Genomic DNA, 18,343 nt, shown 5'->3' with positions numbered 1-18,343 from the left:
TTAGTTATCGGTGGACACAACATCTTTGTTTGTATGTGGTGCTGAGGATCAAACCCGGGCCGCACGCATGCCAGGCGAGCGCGCTACCATTTGAGCCACATCCCCAGCCCCTGATTTTCAAATGTTAAACCAACTTTTCCTTTTCCTGGATAAATACATCATTCTTTTCATATGTTGATGGATTTTATCTGCTAAATTTTTTTTAGAACTTTTTCATCTCTTCATAAGTGATACATGTTTGTAGTTTTCTCTTCCTGTGATGTGGGAAATTATTTAGAAACTGTATTTCAATGAAAATGGAACCAAAAGGGACCACAGTTTTTTTATCCATTCACCTATGGAAAAACATACTGGTTGCTTCCAAGTTTTGGCAATTATGAAGAAAGTGGCTATAAACACTTGTAAGCAGGTTTTTGTACGGACATTTAGTTCTCAACTCTTTTGAGTAAATACTGAAGAAGAGCTGAATCATGTAAAAAAAAGTGTGTTCCATTTTGAAAGAAACTGATGGACTCTCTTCCAACTGGCCATAGCATTTTATGTTCCTGTGGCTCCACATCCCAGAAAGCATTGGATGTTGTCTGTTTTGAATTTTGGCCACTCTAATAGGCGAGTCCTGGTATCTCATTGTTTTACTTTGTACTATACTAACGACATGTGTAGTATAGTACAAAGTCTGCCCTATCCTCTCACTTCTCTGACACATCTAGGAGGTGCTCATTTTCCAGTTTGTATACTGCCTTCTCTTCATCTTCTCCTGTGCTTACTTGCCATCTGTACTTATTCTTTGAGATGTCTGTTCAAGTTCTTTTGCTCATCATTAAAGAAGATGAAGGGAGATCTCTTGAGTTTACATCCCTGGAGTGTCTCCAGTGCTTCTCACTTTACCCCCATTTCTTCAGCAGGACAGGAAGGCTTGAGAGGTCTACAGTGGAGTCTTTCCCTTCCCCCCAGAAGGTCAGGCTCTGATACAACACCAGCAAGTTGGGCTCTGGTAAAATATTTTCTCCCCAATGCACGCCTCATTAAGAAGAGAATGTCTAACATACTTCACGATGGCTTCTCCTGCCCCTGCTGGGATCTTGCTCCAGGATTCACTGTGAAGCCTGGCAGAGCTACTGAAAGTAAAATTGAAGAAGTGGGGGGTTTCCCATGACAGGGTCCTCCTGGAGTTTTGAACTCTCAGACTCCAGATATTTATCAATTACAGTCTAGGTTTTTCTCTCCTAGCACTGGTTTCCCAGGCAGAGGTTTCTGCTCCCGGTTGTGATTCTGTGTCTGCCTTTGGCTCTCCACTGTAGGGGTCAGCAGTCTGCCCTATCCTCTCACTTCTCTGACACATCTAGGAGGTGCTCATTTTCCAGTTTGTATACTGCCTTCTCTTGTAAGATGGATTGGCGACCTCCAAGCCCCTTAAATGCTAGAATGGAAACCAGAAGTTCAATTGGATGCCTCTCTTAGTTGTTTAGACCCTTTCTATCCTATACTTCATTTTGGAAAGTTTCTATCACTGTGTCTTCAAATTTGCCCGCAATGTCTAATCCAGCTATTAATTCCATCCACTTTTTTGGAGGCATTTTATATAGAGACATTTTATTTACAGTTTTTATCTTCTAGACAATTTGATTTGGGTCTTTACAAATATTTTTCCTCTTCATCCCCCCACCCCGCATTTTACTTCACTATTTCTACTTTGAATGGAGAACTTAACATTTCTCCACCTAACTGCTTGAACATTGGGATATAATTAACTGTTCCATGTCCTTGATTGCTAATTCTAATACATGTGCAAGATCTGGGCTGGTTTCAATCAACCCTTCTCCCTTTGGGTTACGTTTCCCCCTCATTTCTCTGTAACATACTGACCAATGGCAGATATTACAAATTTTACCTTTTAAGATGCTTGGTACTTTTGTATGCCAAATATTGAGCTTTAGACCAAAATGCAATTCAATTACTTGGAAATCAATTGAACCTTTTAGAGCTTGTTTTTCTAATTTGTTAGATATGTCCTAAGCAGTGTCCAGTTAATTATTTCCACAACCAAGGCAAGGCCTTTGGGATGATTCTTCTCAATGCGCTTTGCAGGATGAGGCTTTCAGTCTGCTCTAAGGAGGGACAAGCACTAATCCTGGCCTTATGTGAATGATGCCCTCTTCTTTTTAATCCTCTGTTTCCTCAGTCCTTGATGATTTCCGTAAAAATGTGCATTGATAACTTCTGAATACTTTCCAGGACTCTCTCTGAGCAACTCTCTCTTCCAGTATGACTCTGTTGGAACTCCAGCTATGCAGCCTCCTTGTATGAAGGGAGTCCTAACCTTGGACTCTGTCTGGGTTTCTTTTCCTAGTACACTGCCTGGAAACTCTCTTAAGGCAGGAAGCTGGGACAATCGTAGACACACCTGTTTCCATATTCAGGGTCACTGCTTTTCACACTTTTTGGTGTCCACGCTCTTGAAAACCATCATTCATATGTTTTGTCAGTTTAGGGGCTTATTTCAGAGGAGCATATATATCAGGTTCCTATTATTCTATTTTGATTGGAAGTAGAAGTCTGTTTTTAATTTCTACTTTTTAAATGTAAAAACAGAATTTTCTTTTTAATTTTTTCCTTCTTTTTGCAGGAAGCCAAGGGTTACACTTGAGCGGGCACTACTCTTCCACTCTAATCTTATTTTTCTCTTCCTCATTCACTCCACCCCAGCCCCACCATCTTTCTTCCTATTCCTCCAGCACACCAAGCCTGCTCTCTCACTCTGGACTTTGCACTTGCATGGCTTCCACCTGGAAATCTCTTCCCTTTCTTCTCTGCCTAAGGAGTCCCTTGCTGTTATTCTCAGAGGCTACCATTGACTATGCAGCCACTTGCTATCGTGACATTCTCTTTTATTATCTTCATAATGCTTCTCACTCTCCAAAGGGACTTTGTTCTGTCACTTATTTACTTTATCTAAAAAATTCACTATTTTTTCTCTATCTTACCTCATAGCATCAACAGAATGAAGGACCTTGTTCATAATGGGACTTTGTTCATTATGAACAAAAGCACACTTGACCACATAGTAGGTAGTTAGAATATGAAAAGAAAAGGATTGTCGGATTTGCCTGAAAATCAATCATCTTTCCTTTTCAAAGAAATTACTTCTGTACTGTACTCTTGGTTGTTGATTTGCCTTCTCCCTTCATCTGACTATTGGAGTGCAAGAAGTGGGACAGCCTCTGTGTGTGTGTGTGTGTGGGGGGGGTGACAAACCTTATCTGCTCGGCTCCAAAGGCACTTAGGAGGTGGTTCTCCAGAGACAGGAATCTCAAGACGAAGCTTACTCCCTGCAATCACGGTCACTGTATTGTCAGCATCAAGACCATCCAGGATGATCTTAGGAGGATCTGGAGTATTAAACATGGCCTTGGTTATCAGTCAGTCATTTCCATGTGGTTAGTGATTGGCTAGTGCTTATTTTGGTTAGTGATTGGCTGGTGCTAAACATTGGTAATCCTGCATTTTTATCTGACTAAAAAGAACACAAGAAGGGTCAAGGTAGTTGGTGCCCAGAACCTTGCAAAACTATCCCATTGTAAGATTTAAGAACTGAGTACTTCAGTTAGTGACTAATAGCAGGTGCTATATCATGTGGTTTTGGATACATTGCAATCCCTAGGCAAACCAGATCAGATCAATAAGAATACAACTATGCACTGATTTCTACTCACCAACAACATGAACTTTGGCAGGCAAAGTAACATTGTAGGCATCTGGTGTAAACACATAATCACCTTCATCTTCAATGAGGGCATTGGCTATAACTAACTTGTGGACTCTAAGGAAATGAGAAAAACATTTCTAAGACTTTATAAAGACTTAGACTATATATGAACCAAACTGAAAAGACACCTGTCCTTTACCTGATTTACTTCTTTCATGCATGAGAAAGGGAGAAGGGAGAGGGAAACTGAGAGGCAGAGAGAGAGAGAGAGAGAGAGAGAGAGAGAGAGAGAGAGAGAGGGAGGGAGGAAGGAAGAATGAATGTGAAGTCTTAATTATTTGTTGATCTAAATTAGACTTCTATTTTGGAGTACATAGAAATATTTGTACCAAAAAATACCCTGCTTATTATGCATGCAAGAGTCTATTATTCTTTTTTTATTTTCATAACTTTAAAAAGATTAAGGCATAGCACCTCAGTAATGCTACATTTGAAGATTCAAATTATTAATCATAATCTTGACTTGGTTTTACATGCCAAAAGAATAATAGTTCTTAATTTTATTGGTGTCACAAACCAGTGAATATCAGATGGATATTATGGACCCTTTCTCTACAGAAAGTGTGTATTTTGTACACACACAGAATTTTCTCACCATTTCAGAGGATTTGTAGATTCCCCAAAAGTCCATTCATGATTTTATAAGAGCCCATTGGTGCAGACCCTTGCCTTAGATCTTTGCTAGATTCTAGGATATTATGCCCACCCCCTCAAGGAAAAAAAAATGTGATATTTACTGTTGTCAAAAGACAACATAAAAACAAATTTGTTTTAAAGATCTTAACTGGCAATTCTGGAACTGGGCAATATCTCATTCTATAAAGTAGAATGAGTATTCTGATGAGCTGAGCAGAAATTGACTTTATAGCAGAATAGGGCTGAAGAAAGCAGAAACAACAAAAATTGGATTATTTCAAAGCTGCTTTCCTTGTACAGGTTAAAGCAGAGGGGATTTCCTTATCATGCCTGCTAAAACTGGTCTGCTTGGGATTTGGCTATTATTTTTCTTTCTCCAGATTTTATGGAAGATCAGATAAGCAACTTAGTTTGGGCATGGTGGTGGGGAACTTAAGTATGAGTAACTCCATGATGAGTTGGACCTAGTGCAGAAGCCAAGTTCAAATCAGTGGTCTACTCTACATCTTTTTTAACATTGGTTGGGACAGTTCATACATTTGACCAGCTTGTCAGCTAGAATTCAGCCCATTCCTCTAACCTCTTGTTTAGATGCAACAAAATTAGTCAACAAAGAACTATAGTGAAGTACAAATACAGGATCGTGAATAGGACATGATGTACAACAAAGAAGTCACAGGTTCTTGCTAGTTGGAAATAAAGAACTAGAAATAGGTCATCTCCCCATGGCTCCTCTCCAAACAGAAATTGCACAAGTACATAAATGAAGAAGTGGGGAAGGTGGAGATGGTGACCAACCCTCACCAGTGGCACCTCATTTGCTTACTTTCCTTTGTGAACAACCTTCAGACGGTCACTCTCCTGAACAGGCAGGCCATTTTTAGTCCATTTTCCTGGTATATTTTCAGAGATCTCACACTTCAAGCATACTTCTTTTCCAAGTTTTACAGTCTGATCAGTCAGAGGTGTCAAAATCTTCAGAGGTCTCACTGTGGAGATAAGGAGCAGCGTGAGTGCAGAACCCAAGCTCCAGACAGGCCAGCATGATGGCATTTCACAATGGGACTCTCACTTCTGCTACCATGCTTGTTTTGAAGATAAGAATTTGTTGCAGTGCAATCGATACACTAAAAGACAATTGTTATATTTATTGAGCATTTACTATGGGAAAAATTGTGCCACTGTTTTTTATGAGGTTCTTTTTTTAAAAAAAAAAATGTGTCTCTAACAAATTTCTTGGAGTGCTGTGCCCATATTTCCATTTCTTGTGTAAACCTTGTGATTTTTACTGCACGATTTTGCATAGAATAATGATTATTAGGAATGAATATGTTGAATTAGAGCAGAACTGGCTGTACTTGCTTTAAATGGATACAAATATCAAGACAAGGACCTGCTTGTGGTTGAAAAACATTTGATATTAAACTAAAATGGCCATATTCCATGAAGCACAAGGAGTGTATTGAGATTGCTTCTGAACAAATCCATGATCATATAAACTACAATTGGACAAGTAGGGAAATGATATTTTTGCTCTGCATGTCTTACCACTCATCCTGACATTTTGCTATTTTAATTTTCATGGCAAACTAGGACAGATTCTGTCACTGAGAAGTGACAACCATTAGAACACATTTGGGAAAGTACATGGATTTTCTCAAAGCTCTGGAGCCTATTAGCTAATAAGCTCTTATTCATTGGTGGCATGTTCTTGATTATGCCCCCACTTGGTCTGAATAATTTTTTTCTTACCTCAAATGCAATTACAGAGTGTTGGTTACTTATTTAATGACTAGACAGAATGCTTACTTATGGGTCCAGGAAATATTATTGGGATTTGATATCTAAGTATTTACCATCTATTTTTATGGTCTTGAGATTAGAACAATTTGGATCACTTTTCTGGCTGCTGATTTTTTTTTTATATTTTCTTCCTGATATCAGTACTCTACTATTAAATTCAGTAGTTGGTTCCTTTTTCAGAGTCCCTGACTAGCTGATAGACACTCAGCTAAAATGGAATCCAATTTCACATCTTTAAAAATGCCACAGGAATAAATCAAATAGATTGGAACTTTCCTAAAACTGGATTAAAGAGCACAACATGATTTGTGCACCAGCTCAGAAGACGCCCAAGCAGTCGTACTTACAGTCAACACTCAGTTTGGCGGATGACTGTCCTCCTGTTGTCATCACTGAATATTCCGCACTGTCGGCCTTCGTGGCTCCCTCTATGATCAAAATGTGTTTTTTGCCCTCAACTTTAATCCTGTATCTTGATTTTGGACCAGGGAAGATCTCTTCACCATTCTTAAACCTGAGTTAATTTGGATCATAAAAAACTTTTATAAATCAACCTCTGGGAAACAAACTTCATCAGTCCCGTTTCTTGCTTTATCCCAGTGTCTCATACCATTTCTGGCAGATGACAGACAAAGAAGAAAGATTTGCCAAGTTAAAAGACTATATCAATCAATCTATCTGCCATTGGATTCATCCTGTAACAAATGTTGTATACAAAAAAAATATTAAGAGAACATAAGCCAAGCAGAAGAAGATGCTGAAAGTGGATAGTACCCCCTTCTGGGTTCTTGACACATTTTAAAGATAGCAGTGACAGTAGATTTGCATGAACAATTTACTCTGTACCAATTGCTACAGATTCCTCTGTGTCATTTACTATACTTCTCAACATAATATTTTATTTTAAGATTTTGAATCCTCTAGTTTTTGATTTTGAGATTACTCAGAGGGAAAATATAAGAAAACACTCTCCACCTGACCAGGAAATAAAGCTTTTATTTATTTATTTACTTACTTACTTTTATTTTTACTTTTTTTTTAGCACAGGAAATCAAACCTAGAGCCTCACATATTCTGCCACTGAGCTACATCCCCAGCCCCAGCTCTTTCTAATTTTTTTTAAAAAAGAAATTGGTGATTCTTAGTCTAAAATATTTTTCTGAGGGTGCAGTAACAATACAGTGATGAGGATATAACGGAAAAAAAAATTTCCATCTAAGTTGTCAGTAAGGATTGGTGAGAAGAATACTGGTGTAGAGATTCAGAGTATCCTCGGTCTTTGGAGTTAAACCAACCAGGGTAACCTGAGTATTTATAAGTCCCTACCTTCCTACATCCTTACCAATATAGATTTCTGGATCTTTTCTCTGTCTTATAACTGAAAAGAACCCCAAGATTATAGAATAGTTGTAGTTGTCATCTTTACTAAGGTTGAGGTCTCTAAAAGGTCAAGAGTCTGTTCATATTTTAAAAGCCATGTGTATTTTCTGTTCTATTAACTAGGAAGATACTATTTTTGTCTATTAAAAATGGAGGGGGGGCTGGGTTTGTGGCTCAGCAGTAGAGCACTCGTCTAGCATGTGCGAGGCCCTGAGTTCAATCCTCAGCGCCACATAAAAATAAATAATTAAAATAAAGGTATTGTGTCCAAGTACAACTAAAAAAATAAAATATTAAAAAAAATTGACAGAGGGCTGGGGTTATGGCTCAATGGTAGAGTGCTCACCTAGCATATGTGAAGCACTGGGTTCGATCCTCAGAACTGCATAAAAATAAAATAAAGATATTGTGTCCACCTAAAACTGAAAAATATTTTTTAAAAATGGACAGATCTGAATGCAATGGCAAACACCTTTAATCCCCAGCAACTCGGGAGGCTGAGGCAGGGTGATTGCAAGTTCAAAACCATTCCCAGCAATTTAGCTCTAAGCAACTTAGTGAGAACCTGTCTCAAAATTAAAAAAAAAAAAAAAGAAAGAAAGAAAAAGAAAAAAAAAAGACTAAGGATATGGCTCAGTGGTTAGGTGTTCCTGGTACAACAAAAAAATAATAATAATAAAAAAATAAAAAAGGACAGACATGAGGAAACTACTTACCATTTAACATTGGCATCATCTTCAGACACCTCACATTCTAATTCAACTCTTTCCCCACAATAAGCATTCATATCTTCCAGCTGTTTAGTCACCATAATTGGAGGTTCTAATGTGAAAAAGGGGGAAATCAAAATCATTAAATATTGAAATCCTGTCTCCCACACCTGACTTGTTCACAAATGAAAATCCAACAGTACCAAAGCATCATCTATGGTAGTTCTATGGTAGTGAATAGGAGGTGAAGGTTTACTTATTTATTTATTTTTTACTCTCTGTTATTGTCAAAACAAATAGCTAACAACCCTGGAAAAGTTCTCCCAATTCTCTCACAGCTCTCCAAATTAAATAAATCATTGTTTTAGAGAGCAGATAAAATATGTATCAAGTATCCTTCTTTCAGCCAATAAGATACCAGGTGATAGACACTCCTGAGAAGGAGAATGGATAACACTAAAGTTCTTTATTTTGGTTCTAAAAGGAGGGTAGAGATTATAGAATTGTCTGTCATCAGAGGGCTTCATTAAAAAAATAAAAGTGACATGTGGCTTCATTTCACCCCTCCAGTTCTTTTCACAATGTCTTCATAAATGATGATCTACTGATGCCAACTACCAAGCTGGTTTTAAGAGAATTCTATTTGTTATCAGTGAGTGGAGAGTGTGAAACAAGGATCATCCAGTGAAGTTTGTTGGGTTTCAGAAGCTATAACTATTGTAATTATCAGGCAGAACAGTGCTTGGCTTGAGTCAAAACTATGGGGCAGTTTCATTCAGAAATTTCTTCTCCCCTTGACTTTTCTAGCCTTAAGACATCTGAAGATTTCTTAGGATTCATGATACCTGCCAGAGCAGGGTAGCCTCAATGCTGGGTCAATCTAACGGCCAACCCAAACCATTTCTAGCTTGGAGCTAAAGAAGTTCCCTGACCATTCTTTTGATCATTACCCCGGGAGTAATGATGTGCTGGGAGCACTGATGACCACAGGAAGAAATTTCATCTTACCTCTCACAAAGAGCTCAGTAGAACATTTTTCATCACCAGCTGTCACATAATACTCTGAGTCATCTGTCAGCGAACAGTTATTGATAAACATGATTCTTTCACATCCTTTGTGTTCAAAGATGTATCTGTTTTAAACAGGAGGAAGATAAACAGAGTCCATGAGCTTAATATTATTCTTTGCCTTATTGTCAGCAAAGATGGCTTATAATTTGGTAATATCTGAAAGTAAGGGAAATAATATTAATCATCCCTTTTTGTAGCATATATTTTACATAGTTTAATTAACATCAAACAAAAAACAATTCCCATGTTTATGATCCACGATACACATGCATGTTTATATACATTATTTAATTTGTTTATATTTTCTTTTTTACATGGTTTTTCTTTCAAATATAAACCAGTTCTCACATATTTGCTGTTTGATTTTTTTAAACCCACTGTTTGACAACAGGTTTAGTTGACAGTGTCAGATTTTTAACTCTGTGAATTCTTTTGTTCTAGATTTTTTATTAGTGTATTATATTTATACATAATTGCGGGGTTAATTTTAATATATTCATAAAATCATAATAACAAAATTTGCTCCATTTCAATCCCAGTACTGCCCCCTTCCAACTCTTCCTCCCACCCCCTAATCCCCTTCCTCTACTTTATTGGTCTTCCTTCTATTAATTTGGATTTTCAAATTGGTGCATCATAGTTACACAGAAAAGTGAAATTCATTGTGATATAGTCATACATGCACATAGCATAGTTTGGTCAATTTCATTTCACAGTTCTTCCCCTTTCCCATAACTCTGCACATTCTTCTAATGACCAATTCATGTGCTCTATGAAGGGGGCAGAGACTTAATCTTATTCATTGACATATATTCCATTCATTGCCGAGCACAGGTACACAATAAACTGTTGGATGATTGTTTAATTTAACAATTATATGACTAATCATTACAGCAGTAGTAATTCTATACAATGTGACAGTCTCTTACATGAGCCTAAAAACCCGTGCTTTCATATCACTATTAACATCTATTAAGAAAGTATTTGAGTAATCAGAAAGAGAAAACAGAACGTCAAGAAGACAACAAAATTTAATGCTGTGACCTGGATCATGGAGGAGCACATTAGAGCATTATAACAAACCAGAAAAAGTTAGTTGGGATTGGGAAATTATCAAATTGAGGACTACAAGAATAAAACATTTCAACAATGTTTTCTAGATAAAACTAACCAAATAAAATTATGTTTTGGTAAATACAGGATGTCTTTAAGAGATTTTTGCACCAGATATAAACAATATTATCACAAAGTCACTCTGTTGGCATGATCACATTAAGAAATTGGAAACCACCTAATTGTACTCCAGAAGTGACAGATTTCCAGGATTAAAGTCTTTTATCAATGTACACGTGGCCCTTGTTAACTTAAAAAAATATACTGGAGTTGAAAATCTCTCAGGCTGAGGAGGATCTCTGTAAAGTAGTTTCATAATAGACTAGAGATACCATCAGACATCAGGGATTAGTTTGCCTACTTCCTTTGGGAGAGGGCCAAGAAATAATAAAACATGGGCTTAGACCTGCATTTCATTAGATCTCAACATGAAACACTTGTATTCAGATGCAACACTATGAGTAAGCACTCAAAATAGCTCCTGAAGTGAATATAAAAGGTATTCGGCCATTATCAAATACAGATACTGTTTTCAAAAAACAAAAGTCATCTAATTATGAGGCAAGATTTCTCACTGGCATATCAAATATGTATTTCAAAAACTTTTAAGTTTTACTTTTAAAAGCTGTGAAAAGTTTGGCAATCTCTTAAATAATTACATATAAGCTGTAGTGGCACTAAACTATAACTGGGAATCATTTGAAATAGTCTGTATAGAATTAAACATAAAGTAAAGTTTATTTCATATAATACTATGGTTTTAGTAATCATGAAATACATGCAGTGATTAAATTTTTATTCTCCGTTCATGTGCTTTTGGATTATAACTAAAAAGCCCTGGTATTCTCAGAAAATTAAGTCAAACACTATTTGATTCCCTTATTTTTGCCATTGATAACTTGCAAAGCCCACTTACTTTGTGCTGGGTCGAATTTCTTGGCCATTTTTATACCATTTCACCTCCAACTTTGGATCTGCCAGTTCCACAACAAACCTTACTCTGCCTCCTTTATCAACCTGATATGCAGGATCAAGAATTTTTGCAAAAGCTGATCGATAGAAACAGCAAAATACGTTAGTATGTGTGTACATATGCTGAGAATTTAGTCAATATGTGTAAGAGAGAAGAACAAGGTGTCACATGTCTGTAATGCCAGGGACTCTGGAGGCTGAGGCAGGAGGATTGCAAGTTCCAGGCCAGCCTCAGCAATTTAGTGACACCCTGTCTCAAAATAAAAAAATAAACAGGACTGGGGGTGTAGCTTAGCGGAAAAGCACTCTTGGGTTCAATCCCTAGTACACTGCATGCATATCTCTCTCTCTCTCTCTCTCTCTCTCTCTCTCTCTCTCTCTCTCCTTAGGAGTTACAGGATAATAGGAATGATCACATATGTAAACAAAATCCCTTCTATGTTTCTCAACCTTTTCGGAGTGGTGGGGAGGATAGAAACAAGAAGATTTTAAAAAAAGAAGTAGTGAGAATCTTTAAATTCTACCTGGAGATCCTTAAAACAATAAACATGGGATTGATGTATTATCCTGATGTATCATAAAACAGGTAGTTGACTATTAGTACAGGAAAGTGAAAAGCTGATGGTCTACTTAAAATGTTTTCCTTTCCCTCTTTTCCCTCTTCTCAAAGGTATTTAAAACCACAACAAACTACAACCACTCCAGATGCCCAGGGAGATGCATAGATGTTTTACAAAACCGTATGGGGTGTGAGAAGTGGGCTTCCCAAACTCCAAGGATCGTAAGAATATGATAATAAAACAGAAACTCAGAGTAAGGCAGACGTGGAGGCTGAGAAAAGGGGTCCGCGGAAAAGTTCCAAATGACAGCGCGGCTATTTACCACTCCACGTGGTAGATGGGACCATAATGTCGGTCACCTAAACTCATCAGGAGCGATCGGCTATCCACACCTAGTACGGTGCAGGGCAGGGAACCACTACCTGAAGCCCAAGCTAACCAAAATAAACCCCAACCCGGTGCGAGGCGGGAAGAAGCACGGCGTGGGGTTCAGGCACGTCATTCCAGCGCACCTGCCCGGGGCCCGCGCTGCCACGCCCCGCGCCACTCACCCGCGCTCTTCTTCTCCACCCTGCGCATGCGCTTGAGCCGCTTGAGCATGCCGCGCAGGTCGGTGATGCCATACTGGAAAGCGATCTTCTCGTACTCGTTGGGGTTGGCGTTCTTCAGCAGCTCCCAGACGTCTACCTCGGGCTCCTCCTCCTGCGGCTTCACCTCCCTGTCCGGGGAGAACCGTCGCCTAGTTTAGTAGCTGCTCTGGCTCCCAAAGACACGGAAGCTCGGGTACCCTGTCCCACTTTTCGGTTGCCTTAAAAGCTCTGTTTAAAACCTGGTTATTTAAAGTCGAATTGTTTGACTTGTTTTTACTCCCCCGCCCCTTTCTTTTTTGGATGTATTGGGGATGGAATCCAAGCCCTTGAGCATGCCAGGCCAATGAAATTTTGGAAACGGTTTCAATAAGTAGAACGTCAAATATATGCTTTTGTTTTCCTAATTAAAAACACAATTTTAGGGGAGCAGAGGATGTCAGGAAATACACTGAAAACATTTTAAAATGTAATTGGAAGTGAGATTTTTGAGAAACTTGAAGAATGGTTTTCACCTAAGATGTGGGTATTGCATTCATTCTGCAAGTAGGCAAAGAACTGAAAGATTTAAATTTTGGTCTAGGAATGAAAAATAATCTATTTCTATGTTATTAATGTACATATCGATACAAAGGCAATTTTTTCAAATCTTTGGTTTTTTCCAAAGGTAGCATTACCCTTCTATATTAGTAAGTATATACATTGACCATTTTTTAATTATTTTTATATTAAAAAATTGAAACTACCATGAAGACTTTTTTTTTTTTTTCCTTTTTAAAAGAAAATGGTTTTTCTAAAGGCAGGGGAAAAGAAGGGTGAGATGGAAAAAAAATCCATTTTCAACTTAACATACCGTCTTGAAAGTTTTTTGGAAGAAGGTTAGAATTATAAACATATAAATGTTAAACTTAAAATGATGTAGGATTCCATGAACAAGAGGAAAGTATATTCTTAGGACTATTACCAAAATTATGAGCTCAAAATTTGATCACATCAAAATGTATAAACATTTATAGAACATATAAAAATATATAATATTTAAAGTGCCCTTGTTTTCCCTATTTCAAAACTCCCTGGGATAAAGACTTTGAGAAAAGGGGCATAGTATAAATGCAAAATATAATTTAAATGGATTTTCTTCATTGTCTAAATGGTTCTAATTTTGTTTAAGCTTAGTTGACTATTTTCATCTGATTAATTTAAAAATGTTACTGTGACTACTTAACATTTGATTTGGATATGATTTTTCCAGACAACTGGCCAATCCATCTTATACATCAGTATGAAAACAGATTCATGCTATTGTGTTAGGGAATGATGGGTTACTTATGGTTGCTTTGTGGCATTAATCACACCTATTTAGATTTTCTCCTTTATATTCTTTTGTCATCATGGGCAAAGCATATGGGGGAGGCTAGGAGTTTAAGGTGACTTTAGCAAGTATAGCTTCTAAATATCTAATTTCGTTTTTATATTGTCATGAAAGTCTTTTTCACTCTATGAGAGAGGGGATCACTGAGGTCAATCTTCTGGAAAATGGAGGTGAGAGGTCATTGGTCCATCAGTAATCTTCATGGGAAGGACTAGACAACTCCATTAGGAAAATGGACCTCAAAAAACTCAAGACAGGAAGCATTATCTTTATCTCACTGAAATGAAAATTCACCCTCTATTAACATGAGGAAATTGAAGAGCTCAAGAAATTGTCCTAAGATTGGAATATTGGTAATGATTTGCCAGATGTGCAGGCAGTCTGCATTTCAAGTTCATCTTTTAAAATATTTTAATATATGAAGTCTTGGGGAATTGCAGTTAAAATATGTGTGTGTGTGTGTGTGTGTGTGTGTGTGTGTGTGTGTGTGTGTTTCTCTCTGGGGAAAAATCTTTTTATGCTTTATTTTTTGTCTTTAAAAAATAAAAACTTTAAAATTATGCCAAACTTTAAAATTATGCCATACTATATTGTTTAAAATTTGTATTTTAATTGAGAAGAATTATACACATGCACATTTTAAGTATCCTCCTGATATTGGTGGACAGATTTAAAGATAGCAAACTATGTATGATTTAAATAGCTAACAGGAAGCACAAGTCAAACACTGTGACATACCTAGATCTGTGAGGTGAATATTTATAAAAGGAGGCCAGTAATAAAGATAATAATTCTCTTGATTTCAATGTTTTATGAATCTTGATAAAATGAATTATCCTCAACAATTTTCACGGAAACACCAAGATACATGCCACTCTACCACATTCCCTATCAAATTCTGTATATGAATACCAATGACCTCTTGCTTTTTCCTGCTTTTTCTCTCCATCACTTCATTGTATTCCGAATTGCAAACATATTGGAATGTGAGGTCAAGACTCTTCACTTGCAGTGTTTCCTTAACTCTGGAATGGATCTTTACTTACCATGGTGGCTGCACAGGAAACTAGCTGAATGGTTATGGTAATTGCAGTAAGGAGAAAAATCCAAATTTCTGATTCCTTTCCATCATTGGGATAGACCTGTATAATGTCCACAGTACTTTCATCTACATCAAAATTTCTATAACTTGATGATCCTAGTGAACTATAAAACATTTATAGAAATTTTATGTAGAATAAGACTTTTTTAAGTATTTATATAGGTCTAATCCCACAACAGAATACAGCCCAAAAGATTTACCCTGATTTTATCTAATGTCTATTTGAAATAGACTCTGATCAGGGCAAGGAGATATTTTCTTTGTACAGAGAAGTTGGGTGTAATTAGACTCATTCTGATGAGGATTTTGCCACACACTCTTGGGGAAATGGGAATGGCAACCATGTGTCATTACCATAATGAAAACAAGCAGTTCACACACACTAATATGAAAACACATCACATCTGAAGTTATAATAATGGATTAGTAGAGAATATTAAATGGAAATAGTATTATATTAACAACAGTCTAATTATGAACCCAAATCTTTATTAGGGGATGTAGAGAAAATGAGAACTGGAGACATGTCGGCTGCCCATTTTTTCCTAATAATTTTTCTCCCATCATTTATAATTAGATCTCTTTCATTCTGCAATCTGCTGAATGAAAAAAAAAAAGTCTATTTTGTTCCTTTTCAACAGACAATGACATTTAATAGTCTACCATATCACATTTTGATTATGCGTGTGCATGTGTGTGTGTGTGATTTCTTTGTGAGTATATGCTCTTTGAAGGAAACACAACATTTTCCTAGTGGAAGTATGTATTGATTTGCCACCTACTATTAACGAGGCCTTTTATACTTAATTTAATTTTCACAATATCTGTTAAGTCGTATTATTCTTCACATTTACTGATGTGGAAAGCAAATCTCAGAGAGGGCATGTATTTTAATCAAAGCCACAGAATCAGTAGGTGGTAGAGTTGATATTCAGGTCCCTGTTTTTGCCGCTCCCTGTTCCCTACTACAAATATGTTCATTCTTTTCTCTGTGCCAGGAGCTGGATTTCTTTCCCTCATATCTCCTGGCATTATATTCTGCACAAAGCACTTGGTATTTTCCTGGCAGAATAAATGATTGGAGGGTTTAAAAAAAAAAAAACAATACTCTGCTTTACTTAGATTGTCGACATGCATTATAAACCCAAGCACCAGCTTGCAGGGCGGATTTGGAGTAGTTTTTCTTACATAGAGTCACAGGAAATGAGTTGACTCAGAAAAGGGAAACATGGATTTGGGTCCCTGCCCTGTCTCTAATTTCTGTGTGACTTGGGGTAAGTCACTCAATGTTTCTCTGGACCTTGGTTTCACATCTATAGAATAAGAGAGAATGAGGTTCACTTAAGGGCACTTCATATACTGTTTCTTTAAAAATGCACTTGGGGAATTAATATTACTGCAACTAGTGATTATTTGAGGTATTCAAAGGAAGAAAGATGTAGTTGATATTGCCATGTCTATTGATTGACTGATGTCCATCAGTAATTCATAGATCACACCTATTAATATTCCTCTTGTGAACCTAAATGTTATGAAGAGTATAGGTGAATTTTTCATTCACTTGTATAAAACCATCCTGCTAAACCGAGAATAAACATGAGCCCAGTTTATTATAAGGATTATAATTTGTTGTTAAGCCATTTGTACTATGGTCCTTTAATAACCATAGAAAGCACTAGAAATAAAAATAAACATTAAAATTATTTAAAATAAACCTGAAAAGCTCAATGAAAACTGGTATCATTATTTTAAAATATTGATTTAGAATTATTCTCATATTTGCTAGATAAATGCAATCTAGCAAAACTCAATTTCCTTTTGTTGCTTCTTCACTATAGTGAGTATCTGGTAAGAATGTATGTATACATGTGTAGTATAGTATATTATGTGATATGCATATATCTGGATAGAAGTCCTATAAAATTGTTATATGCTAAATATTCACACTAAAATTCTATAAATTTTATCATAAGATAGAAAAATGTCAATGAGTGTGAGAGATAATATTAAACATTTATTTCCATTTTACTACCATGTTTTATTGCTTCTAAAATGTACATTTGGGGGACATTTTAAACATCTCTGGAATAAGGATATGTTTTTATAATCAATAGTGTGTCATAATAGTATTTGGAATAATTTTTTCCTTGCTTTGTGATTTACAAAATACTGGTATGCCTTTAAATCAATAAAGTCTTGAATTTGAAGAAATATTATAAATCATCAACAATACTTTAATATAGATCTGTATATATATATATATATGTACATGTGTGTTTGTGTGTGTATCACCTGCAGAGATGTCTACCAAAATTGTGAAATTGATTTTTCAGTCAGTTATTAAATGTTAAAGCCAGAAGAATAGAGGTTTTATTTATTCAATCATGAGAAAGAGTCATATGTACACTCTTAGGGGCTTCTAGGTATTTAAGTCTTATGTCTCAGTTTTCAAATTTCCCCATCCCCAGATAAGAACATGTGTAAAAATTTAGGAACTTTTAAAAAGGAAGTTCAAAAGCATCAGCTGAAGTCTTTAACAGATTAGTATATGGTTGTTTCTCTACCTCTTTCTTAGTAGACTCTGTTATATTCTATAAGCAAAACACATTTTAAGAATTAATAACTCCTTAGAAAACATTCACTTTAAACTTGACTTCTCTGGGTGGGTGTCTAAAAGATTTCCAGGCCACAGTGCCCCACTCCATCACTTGGTTCTCACCTACGTTTCAGGAGACCACTAAAGTCAAGTTCCCCTGCATCCTCTTGACCTTCTCCACTGTCATTAACAAAAGAAAAGCAAAACTAGGTTTAATGCAAACACATACATGACAGTTTTCCCCAAACACTCTACATGTAACGTATATGCAATTTTGTGCTGGCACACGAGGACTAAATCAACACAAACTGCTATTTCTTTTCACACAAGTGACATTGTACATCTTCAGAGTATGTACTTGTGGAAAAGTAAACAGGAGGAGCTTGTGTTCTCTACGATTTCAAAGGACACAGTTTTGTAGATTGCATATATAAAACTGCTTGGATTTGTGTTAAAACCAGGTAACACAAATGCACTTAAGCCAAGCAACACAAAGTTCTTTGTTTTTGCAAGTCGGGGGGCCATAGAAACAAACCTGTGTAAAAAGCAAAGGACTTTTGCTGATCTCTGTTATGCACATAGGACAGAGATTGGCTTGGAGGTTGAAGTATACCAATGTCTGATATATAAGTCCAAAGCCTTATATTCAAAGGTAACCTCTTTGCGTCCATGAAT

The 18,343-nt window shown here is 36.6% G+C and overlaps 1 protein-coding gene across 6 annotated transcripts in view; it reads right to left on the bottom strand.

The window, feature by feature from the left end:
* Positions 1-18,343, bottom strand: part of Mybpc1 (myosin binding protein C1) — an 81,411-nt gene that overhangs the window by 28,510 nt on the left and 34,558 nt on the right. For all 6 annotated transcript variants that reach the window (XM_076855011.2, XM_076855009.2, XM_076855012.2 and 3 more), the window contains 9 exons: positions 17,792-17,848; positions 12,563-12,729; positions 11,396-11,528; positions 9,304-9,428; positions 8,302-8,407; positions 6,553-6,719; positions 5,229-5,391; positions 3,714-3,820; positions 3,256-3,389 (listed from right to left, as the gene is read on the bottom strand). In XM_076855011.2, coding sequence (XP_076711126.1) covers positions 3,256-3,389; positions 3,714-3,820; positions 5,229-5,391; positions 6,553-6,719; positions 8,302-8,407; positions 9,304-9,428; positions 11,396-11,528; positions 12,563-12,729; positions 17,792-17,848 — 1,159 coding nt within the window. The remainder of the gene's footprint in view (positions 1-3,255; positions 3,390-3,713; positions 3,821-5,228; positions 5,392-6,552; positions 6,720-8,301; positions 8,408-9,303; positions 9,429-11,395; positions 11,529-12,562; positions 12,730-17,791; positions 17,849-18,343) is intronic.

The sequence above is a fragment of the Callospermophilus lateralis genome, chromosome 4, assembly GCF_048772815.1.
Source record: "Callospermophilus lateralis isolate mCalLat2 chromosome 4, mCalLat2.hap1, whole genome shotgun sequence".
In the NCBI taxonomy this organism is placed as follows: domain Eukaryota; kingdom Metazoa; phylum Chordata; class Mammalia; order Rodentia; family Sciuridae; genus Callospermophilus; species Callospermophilus lateralis.
Note: the sequence above shows the minus strand (reverse complement) of the source record. Positions and strands in the feature narration are given on the sequence as shown.